Source organism: Colletotrichum truncatum (assembly GCF_014235925.2).
Source record: "Colletotrichum truncatum strain CMES1059 chromosome Unknown Contig_0002, whole genome shotgun sequence".
Classification (NCBI taxonomy): Eukaryota; Fungi; Ascomycota; class Sordariomycetes; order Glomerellales; family Glomerellaceae; genus Colletotrichum; species Colletotrichum truncatum.
In genome coordinates this window covers 2,223,596-2,249,547 of record NW_027222399.1, presented here as the reverse complement: position 1 = coordinate 2,249,547, position 25,952 = coordinate 2,223,596, and the positions used below count along the sequence as shown (strand labels likewise).

Sequence of the window (25,952 nt, the reverse complement as noted above, 5' to 3'; positions counted from 1 at the left end):
TCTTTGTAGTTGTTGGCCATCTAGCTATTGGGTGACATTGACCTGTGGCGCGGATCGTTCATTAAACAGAAGCAGATTGAGTTGAGGTGATGGCTGAGTTCATCGACGATTCAGCAGGTGTCATGCAGTCCAAATGCAGGGGTTGTTTTTGGGCTGTGCCAGCCGCTGAGGCCGCTCACAATAGGGCTTGGTAGAGCCACCAATATCGGACGCAGGATACGTTGGAAGTTATGAATTAGTCAGATGGGATAATGCTCCCAAATCAAGCACCGTACAATGCCAATGCCTCAAGGACGGGCAGATGATTTCGTATGATGGCGGTTGAAAGTAAGTAAACTGGCATACTGGTTTGTGAAACGGACCGTAGGTTGGTTACTCGGGCTACCGCTATCCACACTACTTTTGTTGACTTGCTGTAGACGGTCCCGCCAAAGCCCCTGGCGTGCACACTCCGTCCACTGAATGATTACGCTATTCCTGAACCAGACACCAGATCTCCGAGTCCATATTACGTAATCAATGTGAGTGTAGATAGTGCATCTAATGGCGTTGAACGGACTTCTGTATCGCAAGTCCGCTGTACTTCACAAAGCCAGGCCTGCAACATGTCATCTGATGTAGGGCCTAGCCTTACGCATCGATCAGTCACTAACATAAGGACTGAGCCTGGCAACAATCCTACTGTCGCTGGACCCGTCAGCCCGCATACGCCATCCCGCACGATTTCTTCCGCGTTCGGCTCGCCGTCCAGCCTTCGCGCCGAAGAAGATACAATCGTGATTGAAATAGGCTCCCGATTTATCAAACTTGGATTCGCTGGTGAGCCAGCGCCCAAAGCGGTACTATCACTTGGATCGGAAGAACATCGTCGCGTTGGGGATTTCCGCGCCTGGGATCCAGATCATAAAGATGATTGGCGACGCCGCCCGATGGGCAAGGCCTGGGGGGTTGACCACGAACTTTGGCAGCATGATGTACGGTCACTCGATTTAGGACTTGTCGAAGACAAGATTGACCGGGCCATTCGAGAGGCCCTGACCAAGTAATTCGCCCTTGCCATGCCATGCATTGCTCATGAGCCTCGCGTTGCTTACTCTTCTTGCATTGCAGATTTCTACTTATCGATTCACGACCCCGAAAAACTGTACTTGTTCTATCATCATCGGTGCCTCTGCCGTTGCTTTCCATATCTCTTGACGTGCTCTTCAATCGATTCCAGGCGCCGACCGTCTCGCTTGTATCCTCTGCAGTCATGTCAGCGGTTGGAGCCGGCGCTCGCTCAGCCTTGGTTGTGGACCTTGGCTGGTCGGAAACCGTGGTAACAAGTGTATATGAATACCGTGAGATCCGCACCACGAGAACTACTCGTGCCGGCAAGATGCTGGTTGGGGAAGTCCACGGTCTGATTCAAAGTGCACTCTCGCTATCATCTGCCCATTCGCAAAGAGTCAATCGAGAGAAAGAGCGTGGACAACACTCGGTAAGCTTTGAGGAGTGCGAGGAGGTTGCCTGCCGTTTGGTTTGGTGTCGTCAGTTAGAAAGAAGCGGCATCTCGTCTAGAGAGCAGCAGCACCATGGAGAGGGTTTGCCGACTGTAGAAGAGCAGGACGAGTCAGCCCCTGCATCACCCACAGCTCCCCAACCTGCAGATGGGATTGCTGAAATCCCAATACAATCCGTTGATCCACCCGAAACTCTTAACTTACAGTTCCAGCAATTGTCCGAGCCGTGTGAAAACACCTTCTTTGCCCCACAATGCTCTCGCAGCAGCTTCGACGACAATGAGATTCCAGTTCCGTATCTTATCTACCAACACCTTTTGAGATTACCGATCGACGCCCGAGCAATCTGTATGTCACGGATTGTCTTCGTTGGTGGCTGCTCCAAGGTGATTGGGTTGAGACGCAGGATACTAGATGAAGTATCGGGCCTAGTTCAAGAGCATGGCTGGGATCTTGTACAGGGGCACGCTCCCGTGCAATACAAGAACAATACCCTATTGCGAAGACACAATATTCAGCCAGCCACTGGCGATTCAACGGAAAGCATGCCCTCGACCAATTTACCAGATGAGACAAGCTCAGAACAAGGCCACATTCGAACCGCTGCGGACATCATTGAAGAAGCGTTGATGAAGCGAGATGATCATTATCCTAAGATACAGGGCTGTGTACGGCCTTTGGAGTCACTTGGACCATGGGGAGGGGCCAGCTTGACTTGTCAGTTGAAAGTTGTGGCCATGGCCAACATTGACCGCGAGATTTGGCTTCAACAGGGTCTCAACGGCGCATCGCGACCGAGTGAAGTAGATATCAAGGCCCAGCAACGTCAAAGCATAGGACCGGGTGGATTGATGCGGGCTGCTGCCAACGGAGGGCAACCAACCTGGACGCTGGGTGCCTGGGGAACAGTCTAAATAGTAAACAAGACAAATGGTCAAAGGTCAACGCCTGTGCAGCATCCAACCCCCCTACCACTAGGGGATGGCTGTGACTAGCATTGGGTGTAAAAGCACACCAACTTTTATTTTAAACGCACTGCAACGGCAACGATACCCTAAAGATACACCAATACTTCTGTAGCCTAGCCAGCCTTATCTAGTTGAATTCTTTCCATCTTCCCATGCGCCGGAGCCTAAGTTAACTGGAGACGGTGAGCTCCAATCAGTAATTATGGGGTGAAGAACGTCCGTCTGATTGCATAAAGCGGATAGGAAACCCCCTGATCCATGTCCATATCCCTGTAAACAATTCAGCAAACATCGAATCATCTCCCACATACTTATAGCTCAGTCCATTTGATGGAAGCTCATCACGGAAGGACATTAGCCCATCTTGAAACGACGCTCTAGCCCAATTAAAGAGATGAGGCAGTGTCGTGTAAATTCTTTGCACTACTCGCTTAAGGCGGCGAAGCTACTATCGCAGCCATCGCTATGGTCACCGGCTTCAGCAACGCCGCGTCGGATCGCATCTTTTCGCACGTTTGCTGATTTGAAGCGGCCGTCCACTGCGCCCAAGCCCATCATCGACATCAGGCACATCCGAGAAAATCCAGAACTCTATGAGCAAAACTGTCTTGATCGCAACTACGTGGCCCAAAGCAAGAGCCCTGGCCGCATCAATGAACTTTTTGCGCAATGGCAGACCCTACAGAAAGACAGCCGCGTCCTCCGAGAAAGGTCAAACCTGCTCCGGCGCCAGATTGCCAACCCATCTTCAAGCCGCGACGATGATGATTTCGTTGACATAAGAAAACTAAAGCGCGAAGAGCTTCTCGAAGAAGCCCGGTTGCTGAAACAGAAGCTATCAGCCGTCGAGCAAGACGAGGCGAAGTTGGTCGATGAGATGGAGAGCCTCGCCTTAGGCCTACCAAATCTCACCAGCGAAGTGACTCCTGTGGGTGAGAAGCCGCTGCTTCTGAGTTACATTAACGAGCACCCTATTGAACCCGCCAGTAATTCTGACAAAATATGGCGGTCACATGTCCACATTGGATCGGAGCTTGGCTTGCTTGACTTCACCGGCGGCGGCATCACTTCCGGGTGGGGATGGTATTATCTCCTTGACGAGGCTGCCCAGTTAGAGCAAGCTCTTATCCAATACGCTTTAGCTGTTGCAACCAAGCATGGCTGGCGTCAAGTCGCACCGCCGAGCGTGGTCTACAGCCATATTGCCTCTGCCTGCGGGTTCCAGCCGCGCGACCAAAACGATGAACAACAAATTTACACCCTCGCACAGTCTCAAGACGATGCGGAGAAAGGTAAACCACAACTTTGCCTTGCGGGCACCTCTGAGATCCCTCTCGCCGGCATGAAGGCGGAGGCGACCCTTGACATCTCCGATTTGCCCATGAAGAGGGTCGCCGTCTCAAGATGCTACCGCGCCGAAGCGGGGGCCCGCGGTGCCAACACCAAAGGTCTCTACCGCGTCCACGAGTTCACAAAGGTCGAAATGTTTGCCTGGACGAGTCCAGGAGCTGACGCTACAACCGATGTCTTTGAGGAGATACTGGATATCCAGACGGAGATTCTCGGCTCCCTTGGCCTGCATTGCCGTGTCCTCGAAATGCCTACCGCTGACCTTGGCGCCTCAGCCATACGTAAATGTGACATCGAGGCATTTTTCCCGTCTCGCCAGCAGCAAAATGACGGCTGGGGCGAAGTAACATCTACCAGTATTTGTACCGACTACCAGACCCGAAGACTTGCTACGAGGGCTAAAATCGATGGCAAACTTACGTTCCCGTGGACTGTCAATGGCACAGCTCTCGCCATCCCAAGAGTGCTGGCAGCCATTCTTGAAGCGGGATGGGACGAAAAGGACATGTCGGTCGTCATTCCAGTATGCCTGCGGCCATGGATGGATGGGAAAGAAAAGATTGTGCGGAGAGCCGCCTCGTCGATGTAGGTTGGCCGTCAACAGTGAGATACGAGTACTTTCTTGTACATTACAATACTATGATTTGCTTTCATTTAGGCACACACACCAGCAGACACAAGCGGCAAGTCCAAACAGGACTGAAGTGTCGAGAGAACCCTAATAGTAATATTGATGCAATGCCATGTAGCGACTCTGGGTGCTATTCTTATCATTCTATCAACCTAACAACGACGCTACTGACAACCGCAATCGATTACCAGGACCAGTCATCGTACCACGCCTAGTACAAGCAAATAAAAAAGCACTTGACCAAGCTTTGCTTTTGATACAATCTACCAGAAACATCAAAACCGGAATAGACATGCTTAACAGTTTCTCAACAACCGCCCAATAATTAGTATGAAACGTTTTCCATCAACTCTGAACTGTGCCTTTAGTGCTCTCCGTACACGACAACCTCATTTCCCAATGTCTCCTGGCTAAGCGTTGAACTCACAACGCTTTCTGTCCAATCGCTCTGCAGGTCGCTTTGGATGTCATCATAGTAATCCGAGTAATCGCCGTCGCCGGTATAGTTGTCTGTACTTTCCGTAATAACCGTCGTGCCACGGCTGCTTCGTCGTAAGGTTTCGGCGTCGCTCGCATCATCGCCACTTATCCGAGATTCTGCCTCAATAACAGCATCTTCAGATAATGGGATATTTGCCATATTCTCTTCCTCGCTCTCTTTCAGGGTCATGTTCTCCTTGTCCAAATCTCCATAGCCTTTGGCAAAACTGCCTGCCCAGCTTGATTTCCGCATGCCTTTTCCGCCAGCGCCAGCAGTTCTCACGCTCTGGCTACGCTGAACACCACCTGTGGGCACATTGTTTGTAATTTGGCTGAGCGACAAGATGCGACGAGCTGCACCCGTCTGGGTTGGCGGCTTCAAATTACGTTTGGCAGACAGAGCCAAGCTGACGGTAGGCGAGGTCTTCTCAGGAGCTCCTGATTCCCCGCCGGGCTTCTTGGTCTGGACGCGTTTCCGGCTCATAGCGTCACGTCCCCTGGTTGCTTTTGACATAAGGAGGACTCGGGAATGGTCCATAACACCCTCTAGGATGCGACGCTCCAACCCTTCAGCGCGAATTTCCATGTCGTGAAGCTCTTCTCGGCGCAAATGCAACGCTGTTTCTAAAGATGATACATCACCCGTCAATCTTGTCTTCTGTCGGAAAAGACTTTCATGCTCCGTCCTGAGTCCAAGCACAGACGCCTTTAGCCGCTCTTCCTCTTGCTTCAGATCAAGAAGATTTGCCTCGATTTGCTCCTTAAGAACTAGCTTGCGTTCCAAGGCAAGAATCGTCTCCTGTAACATTTTCTCTTTCTCGTTATCCTCATCCGTAATTCTCTTGGTTTGATTGGCGAGGAAGAGTGATATATCCGCAGCTGTTTGAATGACCTGTTGGTGGACCTTTTCCAGGGTATCGAGTTGGGAAAACGCCTTTTCAGCTGCATGGCTATGATTGACTAGTCCGTCTAGTTTCTCATGAACCATTGTATCGTCGTACTTTTCAACGGGTAATAGGGCATGCTCAACAAGTCTGTCAAGCTTCTCTTGGACAACTGCATCGTCGTACTTCTCCACTGGCAGCAAGGCATGCTCAACAAGCCTGTCAAGCTTCTCTTGGACAACTGCATCGTCGTACTTCTCCACTGGCAACAGGGCATGCTCAACAAGCCTGTCAAGCTTCTCGTTTACCGGCTTGTCATCGTATTTTTCGATAGGTACGAGCGAGTGCTCCACAAGCTTGTCGAGCTTCTCTTGGACAACTGCATCGTCGTACTTCTCCACAGGCAGCAGGGCATGCTCAACGAGTCTGTCAAGCTTCTCGTGTAAGTGCGTATCAAGTTTATCCAGCTTTTCCTGAACAGCTGCGTCGTCGTATTTCTCAATAGGCACAAGTGAGTGTTCAACGAGCTTATCGAGTTTCTCTTGAACAGCCGCATCATCATACTTCTCAACAGGCATCAATACGTGTTCGACGAGCCTGTCGAGTTTCTCTTGAGTGATTGTGTCGTCGTATTTTTCGATAGGTACCAATGCATGTTCGACAATTTTGTCTAGTTTCTCCTGGACTGGTGCATCGTCATATTTTTCGACAGGAATCATAGCATATTCGGTCAGCTTGTCAAGCTTTTCAAGCAACACTGTGTCGTCGTAGTACTTTTCAGGCGGTGGTAGGAGCGCATGCTCGGGTGGTTTGGCTTCCTCAATAAGTTGCTGGATATCTGTTGTTGACGCCTTGGCATAGTCATAATGTTGACCGACAATGAGGGAGATATTCTTGACAGCCTCGAGAATCTGTGGTTGGACCTCGCCTACATGTCCCTGCAGGCCTTCGACGGCTTCAAGAGCTTGCTTCAAGTGATCGCGGGTTTGCTGGTGCTCAGCTTTTCCTTCTGTGTGGTTTTCCTCCGAGCGACTCATGAGGTCCTCCACCTTGTTAAAAACGGTCTTGGACGCTTCCTCCATCTTCTCCATCGAATCGGTAACAGCTGACCCTAATGTGTCGACGAGCGACTTGAGATCCTCCGCGACTGCCTTGGTACCCAGCACAGCTGCTGCAGTATCGGCGTCTCGAGCCTCTCCCGTCCTCGTGCGATCCTCGAGGGCAACTTGGAATTCGTCGTACTTGACCATGAGTTCTGTTACCTTTTCGTCGATCTTGGCACTCAGAGCTTCGGTAGTCTGCTGGAACTTCTCATCCGACTCTAGCTTGGCGCCAACTACACCAGCCTTGGATTCTTCGAATTCCATCTTCATCGTGTCAGTGAGATCTTTCAGCTCCTGGCCTATTGACGAGTTGCGCTCCACCGTGGTTGAAACGCCTTCGAGGAGTTTGGCAAGAGTTTCAATACCAGTAACTCCATCTCCAAGCCTGCTCTTGAACAGACCTTGAAATTCCTCCAGAAACGTCTTGACTTCGGAAATCCTCTCACTAACACCAACAATTTCAGCTTGACGTTCTTCGCTTCCCTTGGCGTGAGACTCGTTCAAAGCATCAAGCTGTGCCTTGAGTTCCTCTAAGGGCGACTTCAACTCCTGAAGCGGAGTCTTGAGCTCGTCTAGAGGAGCCTTGAGGCCCTCCACCGGTGCCCTGAGTTCCTCGAGCGCTGTTTCCGTCCTTTTCAGATCCTCCTTGGTCGCAAGCGTTGCCAGGTCTGTTTTAAGCATCTGATCAAACACATTCTTGATATCCAAACAAACAGCCTCGACAGCGTCGACATCGGTCTTAGTCACGCGTTCGGGATCTTCTAGCTGTTTCGCAGCATTTTCCTTCATTTCTTCGAAGCCCGCAGCGACCTGTGTGACCAGCGACTCGACAGTCGTAACATCGTCCTTTCGTGAAAGACTGTCCATCTGGGTGGTGATGAGATTGATAGTCTCTCTAGTCTCTAGGATAATGTTCTCAAGACTGTCCAGGTGCTCTTTGCGTACTGCCTGTTCGCTGTCGATAAGGTCATCTAACCGGCCCTTGGTATTGCGGAGTATAGTTTCGATAGCTTGGACATCCTCTTTTGAAGCAGCTTCATTGCTGGCCGGATTGCTTGTCCCGCTGCCTTTGGGCTTAACAGTCTCTTGAATATCGTGGAGCGCCTCCTCGAGTCGTGCCAGGTCTTCCTTGGATACAGAATCCTGAGTGCTAAGTAAGACTTCTTCAATTCGGGATGAGTCGTCCTTGGACACCGACTCCTGAACAAGTCGGAGCATGTCCTCAAGGCGTAGCATATCGTCCTTGGAGGCGGATTCCTGCAGAGAGTGAAGCAAGCCCTCCATGCGCATGAGATCTTCCTTGGAGGCTGATTCAAGACTGCTCGGCTCTATCGCCTCAATCTTGATGCGAAGCTGAGTGATGAGTACTTCAAGGTTCTTGATATCGTCCTGTTTCAGTGCATCTGCCGGTACAACAGCGCCATCATTCATCGTCGTCAAAGCCCTGTCATTCTGACCATGCTGCTCTCGGAGTCCATCGATATCTGAGCGAACACTGTCAAGCCCAGATCTTAATGCGTCAAGAATCTCGTCGTTTGCAGTTAGATCTGTAGGGCGGTTGCTGACCTTGTCTATACTTATGCGCAGATCCGCCAACCCATCATGAAGGGCATCGAGAATTTCTGTGACCCCAGCAAAGGGACGACGCAACTCTGCACGCACGCTGTCGACACCATCCCGCACAGCTTCGATAATTTCCTTTTGGTTAATTTGGGGGGTTACCGGTACCATGGATGAGTTGACGGTGTCGCGCAAAGACTCGAAATGATTCTCAATGGTTGATCTTGAGTCGCTTGAAACGCGATCGACTAATAAAGTCATGTCGTCTCTGAAGGTATCCAAAGTACCAAGCAGTGTCTGGGTGATTTCATCATTACCAGAAGCATTAGTACTGAGATGGCTCATGTATTCCTGCATATCGTTCCGTAACTTATCGAGACCGTCCTTAGTCATTCCCAGAAGCTGTTCCGAGTTGCGGCTACTGGTTGCAATACTTTGCTTTGCCACCTCTGATGCCGTTCGGAACTCACTCCGCATATAGTCCGTTATTTCCTGCAGCCTGGCAACAATCTCATCATTCTTGATTTGATGAGGGACGAGAGAACCCGCGGTCGGTAGCTCATACTCACCCAGGCCCTCTTTGACAGCATGGAGCATATCTTCCCGGGTGAGTTCCGAATTGAAAGCCGAGGGGGCTACCGGAAATTCGAATTCTTCCAAGCACTCCCGGACTGCGTCAAGTATCTCATCTCTGGAGAGGCTGGCTGGTGTATCTACACGCGGTGGCACAAAATGCTTCAGGCCTTCAACCACTGCTTGAAATACCTCCTCCCTGGAAGCTCCAACGGGATGTGGGTCTTGCTTGACGTATTCCTGCAGGCCCTCCTTGAGATACTCCAAGATCTCCTCCTGTCCAAGACCAAGGTCCTGGTGCTCAACTTCGGGCTTATAATTTTCCCAGGCATCTTTGATGGCATCGATTACATCTTCGCGACTCAGCTCAGGAGCCTTGGCCTGCGAGGCCTGTGAGTCTCGGAGAGCGGCTCTCATGGCGTTATAGATCTCTTGGTAGTCCACCACGCTGGCTCTCGAAGACACGGAGTTTGTTGACTGTCTTCGATGTTCTCGAAGCACCTCATCCATCTGCTCTTTCATTTGGTCAAGGCCCTCGTGGATGATCCTCGACATTTGATCGTTTGTTTCTGAAGATTCTGACGGCACAATCTGCGTGTTGACCTCGTCCAACTTCCTGCCGATCTCACGTCCCATTCCCAACACTTCCCCGCGTAGCTCTCTCACTAGAGCCTTGACTTCAGCAGTGAGGCCACCGCCTTGAGCGACGCTGTCCTTCACGGAACGAATGATCTTGAGAAGCTCGTCACTAACGAGGCCAGAGGCGTTGGTCGGCATTGTGGCAGATCTTGAATCCGGCTCATTGCATGCCGCCCTCTCTGATCTATGAGTCAATTGGCTGGCGTAGCCAGGGTCGAAGTCGAAAACGCTGCTGTTTTCGTAGTCGTCAAACCCAGCCATACGGGGTCGGTTCTCATTACCGCTCCCATTTCCGTTGTTGCCTTGAGATACGGCAACATTGTTGTCTGATCTGTCTTTGACTAACTGTATGAGTTCATCCACTTTGGAAGCTGGAGCAACACCGGCAAGCTTTTCAGCCACATCAGTCAGACGGGCCAGCAGCAGATCATGCCCCTCCTTTGTGCCCATGTCTCTGATAATCTTGTCCAGTATGGCTATCGTGGCAGGAGATTCCGAGTTGCAGAGGGATGGAGTACTCAGCGAGTCTCTGTCAATTGATGCAGCGAAGCTATTAGGGGACGGGATTCTGGGCAATGAAAAGGGGCGAGCAGCTTTGGGAGGAGGCGGGGAGGTATGCTGAGACTTCGTGTCGAGGAAAAGACTGCTGGTGAAATGATCGCGGGAAGACGGCCTTACGGTTGAGTCGTGGGCATTGTTGATGAGCTCTCTCAAACTCTTGCGAATATCCTCATCTCTCGCTTTAGTAGCTTCTTTTAGGCTCAACAAGTCCGTAGCGTTGTCCCGACTTCTACGGCTCAGTTGAGCCATGTCCTTTTGAAGAGCAGTTGCAATGCTGGTGAGGCTAAGAAGCTGTCCAGAAAGGGCTTCAACTGACTGAGGTGCTTTCATGAGGGCAGTTGAGCCATTACCACCATTGGAGGGTGTGTTTTCCTGTTCTTTTGGCCCCTGGAGTGGCATGTTTTGAATAGCAAGCATCGTCGCAGACTGGGGTGGCGTATTTTCGCCTAAAATGCTCTGTTGTTGCCTCCTAACAGTCGGACGGACGATTGGTGTCAGACTCGGAGCTGACGACGGAGTTGTGGCCTCCTTTTCGGAGGATTTAGTATCTGAGAAGCTATCTCGCCTTTTCGACGCCGGGGTTGAGGGTCGAGTAGATCGCTCTGGCGACTTGGTTGGGGATGGGGGGTTTGACTGCTGGCCACCTTCTAGGAGTAAACTGAGGTCTCTGACAGTTCCTGGCTGGAGGGACTGCATCCGTTTGTGCTGAGAGCCTCTGATAAGCGAACGGTCAGGCGACATATCGGTGTTCCTCTTGGTGAGCGGTGCCGGAAGCATTGCGCTCTCTCTCGCTCTCTCTGTGAGAGCGGCATGGGCAGACTGGATGGCGCTCGATGTTCCTTTTCTAGAGGTGCCAACGCTGGGCGACTGTGGGTTTAAAGGTAGGGGCGGCGGCGCTCTATCAGGATCTGAGCTATCCCACCTATTCTTCATTAGTCGACGCCAGATAACAGACATGGCCAATTCATGTCGGAAGAGGATGGAGAAAGCTATTGGTTGTTGTGTTGGAAGGCTGTATTTTGATTACTTACATAGGCACCAACGCTCTCCCCTGATCGGAGGACATTGAATGTTGGTGTCTCAGAGGACGATCCCCGTCTCTCGGAGCTTCACGCTCCACGGGTGCCATTGTTCTCGAATTAGACGACTGTTTTCTGGAATTCTGTCGTGGCTGAGTAGCGAAAGAGAGAATCGTTTAGTCGTAAAGTCGTGGAATGTCGTAGCGGAGAAGTCGAAGCCAATGTGGTAAACGCAAATAAAAACCTTGACGGTGTTTCTGATCCTAATTAATGACCGAGCGAGTAATACGCTTGTGACAACTCGTCTTACAACCAAAGCATACAATAATTTGAGGTGTCCTCCAAGGATGGAGCAAGCTGGTGATCGAGAGGGGGAATAAAGTAGCACAACGAGGCGCAGAAGAGGGATGCAAAAGCAGAGCAATGTCAAGTAGGTTAGGCCGTGGGCTTGGTTCGGGTCGGTGGTGACCGTTGTTGATATGGGTCCCTTCTTATGAGCGGTCCCGATAGTTGTTAGGGATTGCGAAGTGTGTTGGTCCGTTGCGGTGTGATGCGTCGGCGGTGATACCTCCCAACCAGGACGCGCAGTGCCGTTGAGGCGTTTATTTTGACCGGTTGCGGGGCAACGAGCCACAGCTGCCCCTGCCACACTGGTTGTGCTTTTGGGCTCCGTTGGTCAGGCACCCGCTCTGCCTGCAGTGAGGCGGGGGCCGCTAGTAAGATGCCTGTATACAAGATGCCAAACTCGGAAAGGTTCGATAATACAAAGGCAAACAGCCCAAGGCGTACGTGTAAGAAAGAAACGACGAGTGTCGCGATCATGCCACGTTAAGTTTCAGTAGTCTACATTACAGAGGGACGCTTCATTGGTATCCTGTAGCGGAAGCACGACTATACAACAGAAAAGACGTGCATGCCCAATCGTGCCAAAGCACTTGATTTGTTCAAGACCTTTCTGAGCTGGGCCTCGAAAAACAATGTTGCAACCACAATGATAAGCCCCCACGACAACTTTGGGCGGTTGAGTAAGTTGCTTTCGCTGACAGCATTGTCTAAGTATTGAATTTGGCATTAGGACTGAGACAGAAGGAACCTGATGGTATCCCGCACCATTTTTAACCCTTACTTGAACGCTTGGCTGAGTTCAGGTAGACATATATCAGAGAGGGCCTCGGATAACGAAACTACAGACTTGAAAAACCCGCTTGTTGGAACCCAATAGAGATTGATTTTGGGAGAATTTAGGCATAGAAAAGCCAAGCACGGCGAGGAAAGGACCTATTCGTGCTGCAGAGAACCAAGTGACAGGGCTAGTCGTGATTCTCACGAGGTCCTCCGCGCATCTCTAGCAGCATGCCTAACTTATTCAGACTCTATCGGACAATGTCAGACGGGAAAGCAGCTATCAATGGACAACCACGCTCGATTTACATTCAAAATAAAAGGTACATAATCTGTCAGTTTTGTCTAATGCGTATGGGTTGTCTCATTTTGCCCATTGAAGTAACTCGTAAGGCTTGCAAGGGCCAGGACTGCAAGCATACCAACATCTTCTGGGAGTTTCAATTATTATGAATGTGACTTGCAAGCCGCCGAGGAACAACAGAATCGGTAATACAACCCAGCAAGGGAATAATTACGTTCTCACTCCTTGGTAGCTCAGATTGTCTAATAGTCTAACCCACTCGATTCAGGCTAGCTGATGATCGTCGCGAGGGATCTCGCGACTCTATTTTCGGATGCCAGACCCCACGATTGCGGGGGCTAATTTGCGGCGGAAAGGTCATCGATCTCAGAAATGTAGAAAAAGTAAATGTATAAAAAAAATAGAAAGGGTTGAGCATCTTGCAATTTTTACAATCTGAGATTCGCGGAAGCATCTTGGAAGAGCGGAGTTAGTAGTTCCCAATGTCAGCTCAAGTTGATTCACTTCAACCTTTCTTGGATAGTCCTAGTGGTGCGTACTCGACAAACCAACTCATATGGCACACACGTCTCTCCGCTTCGAAAATAAAAAAAATACAGGAGCAAAGTACCGCGAGCCGCATATTGGTTTCTGATGGCAAAGTGCCCCTACGTCGAATACATCTGCAGTGATTGCTGACAAACAAACAAGCCGTGCCATAGCTTGGAAGCAAAATTAGGTAAGTAGTATACCAAGTATGTGAGGGCTCGTGGCCGGAAAATGCTACTACTTGGTGCCCTCTGACGCAACGTTCTAGAACAGGGTTTTAAGAATAACTAGAGTATCAAAGCGTGTTGACCAGATAGCTTAATGGTACCTTGATGGTGTTAAATCTAGACAGAAAGTGGCAACCGGGGTTATTAACAGAGACTTGCTCGAGTTCAAACCGTCCGCCATTGAAGTTAGGCTGCATTGGTGTTGATGGTCTGCTTTTCTTGTTGTCAAGGGGGGAGAAAGGATGATAAAACTTCTTTCAGGCATATCGTAGGACTATGGCCTCTGGAGGTGTCGGACCTGGGTGAGGGGTGGCGAGGATTCATCATGCTGCCCGTATAGAAAACGTCAGACTCCATCGGACACCAGGAAGGACCCTTGCCATCAACAGGCGGCATTAAGAGACAAGGCATCAGGGCAGGCAGACCTGCTTCCGTCGCAGTTGCACAGTCTGTTCTTCTATGTGCCCTGATACGTGCTCATCTAAATGGGTTGGACTGAGTTATTGGTACACTGGCTCAGCCAATACCTTTCTCACAGAGCCTTTTCACCTAGGTACCCGAACAGCAGATGCTAGCCAGCCGGCTGGGTTGGTAGCGGTGACGATAGGCAAATGGTGGTTGCAGCGAAGGCTCGCGGCATGCCTTGACTCCTTGACCAGTGGGAGCGACGAGAAGGCTCCATTAATGTTGCCAAGGCCATGGGGCCATCCCTGTTTTCCCGACAAAGTCGTTAACCGGTTGACAGCGAATAGATTTGAGGCTACGGTGATGGCAGGGTGGTCCTCGTGGCATTTCCTCACCGATTAACAGTGGGCGGTGGCCACATCGCTGATGACCTCCATTGCCTGTAAACAATCGGTGTAAAAACGGCCCTCTTGCAAGGTTGGTTGACGGGCAACCTGGGTTCTCCAGGTTACATAGTAGAGGCGATGAAAATAAGCAAAGGTTGACCGACTGAGCTTGCAGGACGTCACGCGTGAGAATGGGGGGCTGGGGCGAGAGCAAGGCTAGCGGCTTTCCTGTCCCGGCTTGGTTCCGTGCTAGTGTTCTGTGTGAGGACCGTTCTGCATAGGTGTAAAGGTGGCATCCATACCTGTTCGGATTCTTTCGCGACGCGTTGCAATTGACTGTTCCTGTCTCCGTAGTACCAGTTTTTGTGCAATAAGTTAAATGATTTGAAGTGTCACATTATCGAAACGGCTTGCACTCCTCCTATCGTGCTCGTCGTTGCTCCCTGCATTCGCAGAGGCGATCTTCTAGCGCCAAACGGCATGCCCTATCGCAGCAATGCATCACAAGGAAGTGTTTGGGCGGTCGGCAGACATTTGGAGGGATGACCCAGGCGATTGTTTCTTGAAATCGGTATTGCCAGTGGTGTCACAAGGGGGGTGCAGAGGGAATCCTAGTAGTGCTGTTTGCTTTCTGGATTTACGTTCCCATGTGCCTTGTTCGTGAGGAGTATTCTGTTCGGAACGGGTAGTTTGAGCAAGCAATACGATCAAACACATAATACAGTGCGGCGATAGTCCAGGAATTTCTGATGTGAATCTAGCAATCGCAGCCTGTCACCCGTTGTAGATTCAGAAATGGCTTGTCAAGGACGTGACGATGTCGCAAAGCACGGGCTCCGGGGTGCTACATGCATGGAACAGACGGGGAATCGGCCAATGCATACCCACTTGAAGATTCTGCTTCTACGTAGTGTGTTATAACGGTAGATTGCACCTATTTGCTGCACGGATCGCGTGCAAGGTCGGAGGCTTGATGTCTTCAGTCCCCACCAAGAGAGTAGAAAGAAAGGTAAGAGAGAGGTGAGCACAAGGACAGTGGCAGCGAAGCTAAACAGTGGAAGCCAATTTCCAGAACCGAGGTACCAGATGGCAAGAAGCGGCCACATTCTATCGGCGTTCAACAAATGCGGAGGGAGTAAAGTAGGGAGGAAGGGAGTGGGAGAATACCAGTTTCAAGAACGTGGTGGCGGATGTGGGTGGCTGGTGGCTGGCTCTTGGTGTGTGCACCGGTCCAATGTCAGTGTCAAATTACTCACTAGTAGCACTGCCATTGGTCTTCGAGCCCATCCTGCATAATAAATGCCAAATTACCAACATGCTGCCTACATTGGCCCGGCCCATCACATCACTGCAAGCTCAATGCAACGCAACGTATGAAGCTACATCGTGTCTTAACCTAGTTATGGATGCGCTTTGTCCTGTCTTTGCCCACCGATGAGCCTGGTGTGAATCGGCTCGGTCTTCATACCGGTAGTATGATGTATTTTGCGGCATCCCAAGGCTGACGGATGCCAGTCCGAGCCAAGGGTTAAGGAAGGGGATGGGTGGTTTTTATCGTGACGACAACCAGTAGTATGTAGTAGAAGATCGCATTCACTAGTGAATAACTCCGAGGCCTAATAGTTACGATGTATGCGCTTCCCCTCCCAAACTACAACTTCGGACGAGCATTATATTCTCGGGACCTTGATTGTGTCAAGGATCCACTGCTGAGCCGAATGCGAATCGTCGTTGGTTGACCATCGCTCGGCACACAAGGCGCCGAGAATGAGAGTGGCTGGAGAGAGGAAAAGAGAAGGAACGAGTGGAAAGAAATGTCCTCGGAATTTACTAGTAGAGAGGATGACTACTGCCTAGCTGTCGGCGAACATGAAAAACACACAGGGCGGGCGACGAGGGTCGCCAGAATACACTTTTGGCGGACCCACCAGTTGTTCGCGGCTGGCCGGGAAAGCCTTCATCTCAAAGTTGCATCATCCAATTATGGCGCGTGCAGCCGCAGTTTGAGAGTGCCAATTGGTTTAGCGTCATCAAGCAGGGATGCGTTTGATTACCCTTGCCTATTTTGCGATCAGTACGTATCCTTCCGCATTGATTGTGACCTACCCACCTTAATCACGCTCTTCCTCTCTGTGTACGATGGCTCAAATGCTGGCTCAAAATGCTGGCAGCAGGACAGGGCAGCGGGCCCCACGGCCAGTCGATACTGCCCCTGTTCCTGCCTTAGCACCCCTGGCGATATTACTGAAGGGAAGCGGTGCGACCACTGAGTGGCTCAATGGCCTCCACTCCCTACCAACTTGGCTTATATTGTCCCACCGCCCACTACGTCGCCTCCAACTTCTTTTGCGCCTTTTCCGTCAGTTGCGCCTGCGCATCCGCACGCACCTGCCTACACGTGCAACCTGCACCCACTGCTTCTTCGTCGCAACACTGAAAACGAAAAACTACGCGCGCTCTCTTTATTCTTCCAAACTCGAACGGCTCGCTTTGAGTGCTTTCACCCGTTCGTTTGGTCGAGCAAAGCCTTCCAATAATAGCCTGGAGAGGGCTTGAAACTGTTTTAAGCGGGCGCCTATGAAATCTGCCGAAAAGAGGGAGAGTTGTCGCATCGCATTTGGGAGAAAGAATTTAATACGAGGCCTCAAAACAAGGAGAGAGAATATCCACAACCAACACCACCAGCCCTTCGACCAGCCACTCGACAACGCAAACTCTTGATTGCTGTCCTCCAAGCATCTACTCCGTATACGATAGTAAAGAGAGCAGTCGCATCGGTTACAATTTTATCAGCTATTCCTGATATCTGGCTGCGGCTTCGTGCTCGGAATCCACGACACCCCTTAGTCTAAGCAGTGCCGTTTGAACCTATTGTGTTCAGCTCTCAAAGCCATTGTTCGCCCCGCGACACGAATTGGGGGCTTTGGTGTTGCAAAGTAAACATTTAACACCCACTGGCATTTAGCCATTGATTTCCATCGCAAACGTCCGTAACAATGGGTTCCACGCAGTTCGGCAACTTCTTTGTAAGTAGTTACGCAGCACATCTTTTGCATGCAAACGCACCCCAAAGCTGTTCTCCATGCTGATTGCACACCATAGAACTTCTGCCGAGATTCCACACTGCCAGTCTGCAATGTAAGTAATCACCCGCGTCGTGTGCTGTCCCTCTCAGCTTGGTCAAGTTCAAATTCTCACACGACATAATTTAGGTGCTTTCGAGTAGTCACAGCCAACAGGGGCCCTGGGGAGGTTGTGAGCTGACCGGCATCCCTCTCGGCGATGACCGCAAACTGGGCAATCTGGGCTCCATCTTACTTTGTTTCATTGCTATCCTCACAACCGGCTACCTCTACTTCAGATCAGAGCGCAAGAAGGCTGCGGTGGGCCGAAGGTGAGCTTATCACAGTCCTCGAGGACTGCATCTGCACAGCTCTTTTCCATCGTGCTAATCTATTACACACAGGGAAATGCAACTGTTTCTCATCGGGTTTGGCATCATTCAATTATGCGAAATATTTACTATTGGAGAGTTTCCATTAAAAGACACTGTTCGGATTGTCAGTTGCAACCTTGCTGCTTTTTCTGCTTTTTCTTCTTCTTTTCACTTGCCGTGTAACTAACACATTACTAGGCATTTACTGGCATTCACATTGGCATGATTATAGCGACGACTTGGATACTAATGCTGAACGCCGTCGTTGGCTACCAAATTGTTGATGACGGCACGCCGCTGTCCATGGGGCTGATTATCGGCTCTGCCTTCATCCTTTTCGGCGGAACGCTTTACATCACGCTCGATACCGGTTTTCAATGGACCAACTTTTGGGATTCGTCGTACCAGCCACCAAACCGACACATTGCCCTCTACGTTTTGTATCAGCTAGCGCCGCTTGTTTTCCTCGTTGCCTTTTTCGTGCTAGAAGCTATCCTCGTCATCCGAATCCTCGGCGAAATGCGACCTATGATCTACTTGGCTGCCGCCTTGGTTCTCTTCGCCATTGGCCAGATTTTCAACTATGTCGTCAGCCCTCACATTTGCAACGGAACCGCCGGTAAGATCGATGGCTCGTTGTTCCAAACACTGTTCACTCTTCTGGCTGTCGCGACGGTGTGGATTTTCTGGTCAAGTATTACCGAAGATGACTGGCCGATGCCTGTCGGAAACACATATCCCTAGAGTGAGACCGCGAGAACCCTCCGGTCAAGCTTGGAGGATGCGACACTGTTGAAGAAGCATCGGCGCTTCGACAGCCGAGAACATTCAAGACTGTGCCATAAGAATAGGCACAAGTTAGTATTAATGATATTGCAGCAACTGGGACGCTTACGATTCCTGCACGCTCCTAATGCATCGGACCAGTCTCAACAACGATGACTTTTGGCACACCGACTTTTGTTGATACCCTGAAAGGCGAAAATTCTCCTACACTGGGGGAACTACTCTGGCCTGGACAGACATCCAATCGCCAAACCAGCCAGCAGGCAGAAACAAAAGCGCCAGTATCTAACGCTATGTCGAAAACATCGGAGGATGAAGAACTGGGCCGCGGTTGCGCACTTTCTAGACGCTCTTTGCGGACGACCAACGAGGTCGAATTATACGCGACAAACATTTAATTTTGAGATGTGAGACACACTTGGCGGCTTGTTTGTATTCACATTCTCCAATCACCGCCGGAGTCGGCGTATGAGACTGGCCAGGGTAGCAACTTCATATTTACGTTGCTACTGGGGCGAAGTGGCGGAGACCGGTTTGCTGTGAAGTTTATGAGTAGGATGAGAATAACATGGCGGATATGGTTTCATGTCGATCTAGCTTGGATGTATAAAACGACAGGATACATTATCAACCAACCCGTTGATGACTGTATAGCACATGACACAGACACTTTACGTAGTAGCAGATAGTTATACCCTGATGAAGCGACTAATGTACATGAAGGTCGAATGACATAATTGACTTGTCTAATCATTTGGAATTCAACTGCGGCTCCTGATAATATCACGAACAAACACACATGAGGGTTATTGAAATTTCCTTATGCGATGGTGACACCTGCAGCCGTCGTGAAATATACCCAATCGTATAGTCCACCCAAGGCGAGCTGTCGGCTCTGCACCGTTACGTACCAGCCTCACCCATATACGTGATAAAGAATGAGTCATGAAGAGTGATGAGGATATATCTATATTAGAGTCCCTACCCAACTGAACCAAGTTGCAAAGAGAAAAAAAAAAACACTCCACTGATCCATTCTACTCCGGGATGGCGTTGGTGAAGTATTACAGGCCAGAGCGAACACTTCACCAAAACCACCAGGAAACGCTTATTCCTTTAAAACTTATGAAGCACTTCATCTGGCGAAGATTTTTCTCGGGGCAGGTTAGGCTTGCCAGGCTCTTGGTCGAATTAAGCTGCCCTATTTCCTTCCGTATGGTTGCTACGGCTTAGACCATTCTTGCACGCTTATGTCTGATACGACCTGTGCATAAGACGCCAAACCATTTGCCATGGCTTAAAGAAGAAAGCATCAAAGAGGTCAAAGAGCGAGAAAACATACTGTATGAGCTGGCAGTAATCGACTTGTAACATGATCATGAGATTGACTGCTTGCTTCTGTGCATGCTGATGGGTGGGTGACCTTGACAAGGGGGGGGGGGGGGGGGGGGGGGGGGGGGGTGCATTACGCTCATTTTGATTGGCTGTTTCAGCTAATTGGGGTCTGAAACTACGAGGCTGAGATCTTATTATCCAGCCTTGTCTGTCCAATCTGTCCCGCGTCATCACCATAACCTATGTTCGATCCCGCTACCGTGGTGTATTGACCTCCAAATTCGCTCATTTTGATACCGAACACGATCTGAGATTTCTCAACCTAGACTGCTAACGAAGGGAGTACAAAGACCTAGGGTTTCAACCGTAACCAACACCCTTCGCTATGGCCGACTCCGACGGCGAGTATGTCGAGGACATGTCCGATGACGAACTTCTCGATCATCAAGCAGCAGGAGATAATGGTCCCGATGGAAAATCTGGAAAAGCGCGTGGAAATGGCAAAAAGGGCAAGAGTGGTCATTCCAAGGCGCGGTGGGAGGATGTGAAGCGCAGCTGGGAGGAAGTCACAGAGGGCGCTGATGGCAGTTTAGCGGTGGGCGCAAGCCTCGAGGCGGAGAAGAGGAGAAGACTGCTCAGAGATACCACACCGCTACAGCGAGGCATCATACGGCACTTGGTCCTGGTGCTGGACATGTCCTTCGCCATGACCGAGAAGGATATGCTGCCGAATCGCTATCGCGTTGCCTGGGCATATGCTGCGGACTTTGTCAAGGACTACTTCGAGCAAAATCCAATATCTCAGCTGGGAATTATTGGCATGCGCGATGGTGTAGCAGTGAGGATCAGCGACATGAGCGGCAACCCTACCGACCACCTCGAGAAGCTGAGGTCATTCGAGGGTCAAGATCCGTCTGGCAATCCAAGCTTACAGAATGCGCTTGAGATGTGTCGCGGAGCACTATTGTAGGTACAGTCTTATGTTTGACTTATCCTAGCCGCTTGCTAATCTGTCTCTGTTTAGCCATGCCCCCTCCCATGGCACACGAGAAGTCCTTGTGGTTTTCGGCGCTCTGCTCTCCTCGGATCCCGGTGACATTCACGATACGATTTCATCTCTCATAACCGACCGGATCCGTGTTTCTGTTGTTGGTCTTGCGGCCCAGGTCGCTATCTGCGCCGAGTTATGCACTCGCACAAATGTCGGGGACGACGCTCAGTACAGCGTCTGCATGAATGACGCTCACTTCCGGGACCTACTCCTCGCTGCCACAACCCCGCCCGTTACCCGTACCGCTGCCCAGAGCACGGCCTCCTTGCTCATGATGGGGTTCCCTTCTCGTACACTTGCACAGGGCGAGACCACCGCCCTCTGTGCGTGTCACAACAAACCAGTCCGTGAGGGCTATCTCTGCACGCGTTGCCGTACCCGCGTGTGTCGTCTGCCTATCGAATGCCCAGCCTGCAGTTTGACCCTTATTCTGTCCACCCATCTTGCACGCTCATATCATCATCTTTTTCCACTACGCAACTGGGTCGAAGTCCCTTGGGCCGATGCTGCCAAGAGTAAAGCTTGCTACTCCTGCCTTACGGCATTTCCTGAGCCGCCCAAAGCGGTCAAAAAGAAGGAAAAGGACAAGGAAAAGGATAGAAATGGTGTGTCCACCACGCCGGCTGTTGCACCTACTCCTGTGGCACCATCGGAACTAAAAGGAGTGAGCGAAAGCGGGCGCTATGCCTGTACAGTATGCAACAACCACTTTTGCATCGACTGCGATGTATACGCCCATGAGGTCATCCATAACTGCCCGGGTTGCCAAAGCGACATCCGTGGGGCGGGGATGGAGGTTGTTGTCGAGACTAATGGGGCACATGAGCATCAGACGAATGGAACAGCTATGGTGGTCGATTCATGACATGGGAGTTGACAGCGGCATTATCCTAACCCATAGGTGGGCTCCATTTGCTTACGTCTGGCCAGGGGTGGGGAGATATCACTGGAGCAAGAGACAGCACAGCGAGATGCCCAAAAATAAACATCACTACACATGTACATTAGGAAACAGGGTTTGCAGGGCCACTGCTCCATCGAAAGATCCGAATAATGGATAAATGACGGTCGTGTGGTAGCATGGGGAAAGTGAACATGGAAGCAACAAACAGGCGCAAGGGGTGTCCGATTTAGAAACGTATTTCAGAGATACCTATGATATTATGCATATCAGAATAAAAGGTGACTCCCCTCACCGCAGAATCCTTGATACATGCTTCAATACACGCTCCTCTTCATGATATGCGATTTTGGATTACCCGTTGTTTATTCACGAGTACAATTTGCGAGTACAATCAGAAGGACAATCTGAATGACAATGCTGTTTGCCCACAGAGCCACGCACACGAAGTGACGTGATTACAAGTTCCCACGCTCCGCTTGCTCTCTCTCGATTGCTTCGAACAGGCTCTTGAAGTTGCCCGCGCCAAAACCCTCGAAGTGGTTACGCTGGATGATCTCGATGAAGACAGTGGGTCGGTCCATGAGCGGCTTGGTGAAGAGCTGGAGCAAGTAGCCCTGCTCATCGTAGTCAATAAGGATGTTAAGCGACTCGATGGTGGCAAGGTCTTCCTTGAGCTCCCAATTACGTTTCTCCGTCTTCAGGCGATGGCGCATAGTATCATAGTATGTCGACGGAACGGCAATAAACTCAACGCCGCGGGCACGCATCGCTGACACAGTCGTGATGATATCGGGGGTTAGAAGAGCGATGTGCTGGACTCCAGGACCTGAGTTGAAGACAACATATTCCTCGATTTGCGACTTCTTCTTGCCTGGAGCGGGCTCGTTGATTGGCATCTTGACGAGGTTGTTGGCCGAGGACATGACGATAGAGTTGAGGGCAGAAAACTCCGTGCAGATCTGTGAGTCGTCGACAGACCAGAAGCGGTGGAACGAGAGACATTGCTCGTAAAAAGCACAGGCGGAAACCATTTCATTCCAGGACTGGTTGCCAACGCAGTGATCTATGCGGGCTAGTGGCGCGACGGGGAGAGTGACGGAGGCTGACGAGGGTTTCGCGGCGCGGAAGCCAGGTAAGAACGGTCCGCTGTAGCTGTTCCTCGAAATGAGGGTATGAGTGGTATCGCCGTAAGTGCAGATTACGGCAGTCAGCACCTCGCCATGCTCAGGGTCGGTGAGCACAGTAGGGGGCTGAACCGACTTGGCGCCCTCCTGAATTGCCTTGTTGTACACGCCCTCGACGTTGTCCACCTCGAAAGCAACGTCTTTCACGGCGTCACCATGCTTCTCGAGATGGGCGTGAATCTCGTGCAGAAGTTCTCGTTCCGCAACAGAGATGGGCTCATCCTCGGGGAGATGGACATGGGACCGTACTGGGGAAGTAAAGACAAAGCGGACGTCGTTATTGGCGACGGCGTACGAGGCAATGTACCTACTGCCTGTCTCGAGTCCCTTATATGCCACGGTTTTGAATCCAAAGAGATTGTTGTAGTACGAAGCAGCCTGCTTCGCGTTGCCAACCCACCATGTTACGTGGTCATAGCCACGAAAGTTCGGCGGTGGGTGCTGAACTGCGAGTCCATCGCCGAGATCTGTTGATGCCGGGTAGGCGGCGTTCTGTGGCGGAGAGTTTGTGATGGCAGAAGGGGACATTGACACTCAGAAGTTTTTGGGGGTATCGTGGACCTAATGGCGTGGATAATGCCTAGAATACGTTGGATTCTGTGTTGAAAGGGATCAAAGTGAGTTGCAATGAACTTATGATACTGTGCTGGAAAGGGGCAAGAGGAATCGAAAGGGCATGGTTTGGCGTACATGTCCTTGCTATAAGTACTCAAACAAATACTGACACTGCACACCATGGATGAACCTAAAACAGCACGCCGTCTCAATGACGGACTTCCACACAGGCTGGAGGCGCATTAAGATGTGGTCTCGCGTTCCGCACCATGCATTGGCAGTTGCAATCGCCGCATCTAACGCTTGCCACTGGTTAATCACGGGGCGGGGTTCACTCTGATCCTGTTTTAGTGACCTGGCACATATCCATGGCGGACACCATCCTAGACTCGTTTCGATTTCAGATAATATTGCTAAAAGTAGAAGGAGAGGCAGGCAGCGGGCTGAGCAAAGCCGTGCAATGTTGACAGTATAATCGCACGCGGAAAGCCGCCGGCCGACAGTTCGCCGTGCTGAGCCGAGATAAGCCGGTGCTGGCCGGGCGATGTGCGCGGCGCGGCTTTGACGGCCCCCACCTTGCTTCGGATGCTCCAGGCTATACTCGCCATCCTCAGGTAATGGTTGCAAAGAGCCTGATAACATGCCCGTCCTAGCCGCTGGTTCCGTCATTCCAGGGATATATGTGCCCGGGGAACGTTAATGTGCTGGTATCCACTCTGGATGACCGCGTCTCTTATCGGCTCCTTTGAAACCCTTGCATAGCCGTGGGAGTGCGGAATGGTCAGACTGCCTCTCCCGTGGTATCCGCTCGGATACTGAGGCGTCTGATAAATCCTTAGAGTTGCCTGCAACTTGAGTTTGCTGCTAATTGTCCTCAGAACTTTACACCAGACAGTCGTCAAATCCGTTACATATCGCGGTAGCCTCAACCATTCCAAATCCGCAGTCTCCAAGAAAGGACATTGGTATTTTTTCCCGAATTGACTATCACCCTTCTCGTCGGTGCTGCAAGTATGACTTCCTCAATGCTGAGCCGGCACGACTTTAATGTGCTTGACAAAATCAAAGACCCTGAGTCCGACCCTTCCACAAACGTCTTGCTCGATCCGTCGTTGCCCCGAGATCCACAAATCACCGATACATCCGTCTACGAACGTGTAATTCAGAAGGAAAAAGAGATCGTCATATCGATGCAGCAGCTCGAACTGCAGTTGGCAGGGCTGAGGCCAAAGACTGCGGCTGAACCGGTTCAAGAGTACACGGCCCTCCTGGCAAAGCTGGGCGACTTCATATCCGAATACCCAAACTATGCTAGCGCGAGGAACAATCGTGTGCAGGCGTTGAGGCGTCTTTATGGAGACACGATGCTGTTGGCAGGCGCGCCTTCTTCTCAGCGACTCGTCGACGAACCTCACCTGATTGTGATGAGCCAGCAATCAAAAGTTGCTTTAGAAGATATTGAGAAGTCCATCTCACTTCTAACACCTCGAGCAATGTTCGCCGCCATGTCCCCTCAGGCCGCTAAAACTCTGTCTCTTGCCTACACACAGAGGGCGGCCATCTATCACATGACAGCCAAGGCGATGACTGGCCTCAGTATAAATGTTGACGAGACAAGGCGCGAGGTAAAATGGAGTAAGCTTGATTTCGAAGAAGCAGCATCGCGCGACTTTGCAATGGGCGGCAGATACGGGAACGAAATAGCTAAAGGCCTGGCCGTAAGCACCAACCCAACGGCGAAGTTGTGCGGGCAAATGGTTCGGGAGGCGATGAAGAAGGAGTACGGCCCTTCATATGGTGGTTAAGATGTATAGGCAATGTATTCTGATAGAGCCCTGCTCAATCAAAATTGATGTCCCAGTGTTGCGTCGGTTCTTGTGCTCAACAATTGAAAGAGCTTGAATCTAAGCAGAAGCTCTGGCCAATCCTAGGCGTCTATATCACACACACTGTTCAGCTCAAGCACCACGAGAAACATTCATTCTGTCAGCCTGTAAAACGGGGGCTGATGTACCTCTTGGCAGCTGTCATCGTCTCCTGTGTGCTCCTGCCCTTCTCCTTTTCTTCGCGGTTGATCCTCGTTGCGGCAGCACCGAGACCGATAGCCAGAGCAAATATGGGGTCGGCAACCTTGGAAATGATGTAGGCCGGCGGAGGAGCCATGTTGTGCAATAGTAATGTTGTTGTCCTGCTATATAGAAGGAGCTGCTTAGGAGAGAGGAATACTGATGTGGTCAACGTGAGGCGAGTTGGGTTAACACATGTTCAAGAAATGGAGCGAAGTAACTGAGCAGATGTGGAGCCAGTTGTGAACGGGTACGGTAGACACTCAGGCACCACAGCAGACAAAAAATGGACCTTGCACTGTCATCCAGGGCCATGCACCCCCACAATTTATGGTCAGGTGACCGCGCACATGCTTAGGTCGCTTCCCCGAAAAAATTACCCAGCCCACAAAC

At 50.9% G+C, this 25,952-nt stretch overlaps 10 protein-coding genes across 10 annotated transcripts; 5 read left to right on the top strand and 5 right to left on the bottom strand.

Moving 5' to 3' along the window:
• Positions 1-605: 605 nt before the first annotated feature.
• Positions 606-2,416, top strand: CTRU02_203558 (actin-related protein; the record flags this gene model as incomplete). Its single annotated transcript, XM_036724185.1, has 2 exons — positions 606-1,042; positions 1,111-2,416. 2 exons carry the CDS (start codon positions 606-608, stop codon positions 2,414-2,416), a joined length of 1,743 nt encoding a protein of 580 aa, XP_036584299.1.
• Positions 2,417-2,864: 448 nt separating this feature from the next.
• On the top strand, positions 2,865-4,409 carry CTRU02_203557 (seryl-tRNA synthetase; the record flags this gene model as incomplete). Its single annotated transcript, XM_036724184.1, has 1 exon — positions 2,865-4,409. One exon carries the CDS (start codon positions 2,865-2,867, stop codon positions 4,407-4,409), a length of 1,545 nt encoding a protein of 514 aa, XP_036584298.1.
• Positions 4,410-4,815: 406 nt separating this feature from the next.
• On the bottom strand, positions 4,816-11,380 carry CTRU02_203556 (uncharacterized protein; the record flags this gene model as incomplete). The annotated part of the gene is made up of 2 exons (XM_036724183.1): positions 4,816-11,173; positions 11,283-11,380. 2 exons carry the CDS (start codon positions 11,378-11,380, stop codon positions 4,816-4,818), a joined length of 6,456 nt encoding a protein of 2,151 aa, XP_036584297.1.
• A 3,363-nt stretch (positions 11,381-14,743) lies between these two features.
• On the bottom strand, positions 14,744-14,959 carry CTRU02_203555 (uncharacterized protein; the record flags this gene model as incomplete). Its single annotated transcript, XM_036724182.1, has 1 exon — positions 14,744-14,959. The coding sequence occupies one exon, from the start codon at positions 14,957-14,959 to the stop codon at positions 14,744-14,746; it is 216 nt and encodes a 71-aa protein (XP_036584296.1).
• Positions 14,960-17,238: 2,279 nt separating this feature from the next.
• Positions 17,239-18,422, top strand: CTRU02_203554 (chitin synthase export chaperone; the record flags this gene model as incomplete). The annotated part of the gene is made up of 5 exons (XM_036724181.1): positions 17,239-17,268; positions 17,345-17,380; positions 17,455-17,636; positions 17,709-17,802; positions 17,877-18,422. The coding sequence occupies 5 exons, from the start codon at positions 17,239-17,241 to the stop codon at positions 18,420-18,422; spliced, it is 888 nt and encodes a 295-aa protein (XP_036584295.1).
• A 1,762-nt stretch (positions 18,423-20,184) lies between these two features.
• CTRU02_203552 (tfiih basal transcription factor complex p47 subunit) lies at positions 20,185-21,715 on the top strand (the record flags this gene model as incomplete). Its single annotated transcript, XM_036724179.1, has 2 exons — positions 20,185-20,765; positions 20,824-21,715. The coding sequence occupies 2 exons, from the start codon at positions 20,185-20,187 to the stop codon at positions 21,713-21,715; spliced, it is 1,473 nt and encodes a 490-aa protein (XP_036584294.1).
• Positions 21,716-22,209: 494 nt separating this feature from the next.
• On the bottom strand, positions 22,210-23,466 carry CTRU02_203553 (4-hydroxyphenylpyruvate dioxygenase; the record flags this gene model as incomplete). The annotated part of the gene is made up of 1 exon (XM_036724180.1): positions 22,210-23,466. The coding sequence occupies one exon, from the start codon at positions 23,464-23,466 to the stop codon at positions 22,210-22,212; it is 1,257 nt and encodes a 418-aa protein (XP_036584293.1).
• A 171-nt stretch (positions 23,467-23,637) lies between these two features.
• Positions 23,638-24,162, bottom strand: CTRU02_203551 (uncharacterized protein; the record flags this gene model as incomplete). Its single annotated transcript, XM_036724178.1, has 1 exon — positions 23,638-24,162. The coding sequence occupies one exon, from the start codon at positions 24,160-24,162 to the stop codon at positions 23,638-23,640; it is 525 nt and encodes a 174-aa protein (XP_036584292.1).
• A 344-nt stretch (positions 24,163-24,506) lies between these two features.
• CTRU02_203550 (Tetratricopeptide repeat protein 36-like protein) lies at positions 24,507-25,298 on the top strand (the record flags this gene model as incomplete). The annotated part of the gene is made up of 1 exon (XM_036724177.1): positions 24,507-25,298. The coding sequence occupies one exon, from the start codon at positions 24,507-24,509 to the stop codon at positions 25,296-25,298; it is 792 nt and encodes a 263-aa protein (XP_036584291.1).
• A 181-nt stretch (positions 25,299-25,479) lies between these two features.
• Positions 25,480-25,656, bottom strand: CTRU02_203549 (uncharacterized protein; the record flags this gene model as incomplete). The annotated part of the gene is made up of 1 exon (XM_036724176.2): positions 25,480-25,656. The coding sequence occupies one exon, from the start codon at positions 25,654-25,656 to the stop codon at positions 25,480-25,482; it is 177 nt and encodes a 58-aa protein (XP_036584290.2).
• Between the last annotated feature and the right edge of the window lie 296 nt (positions 25,657-25,952).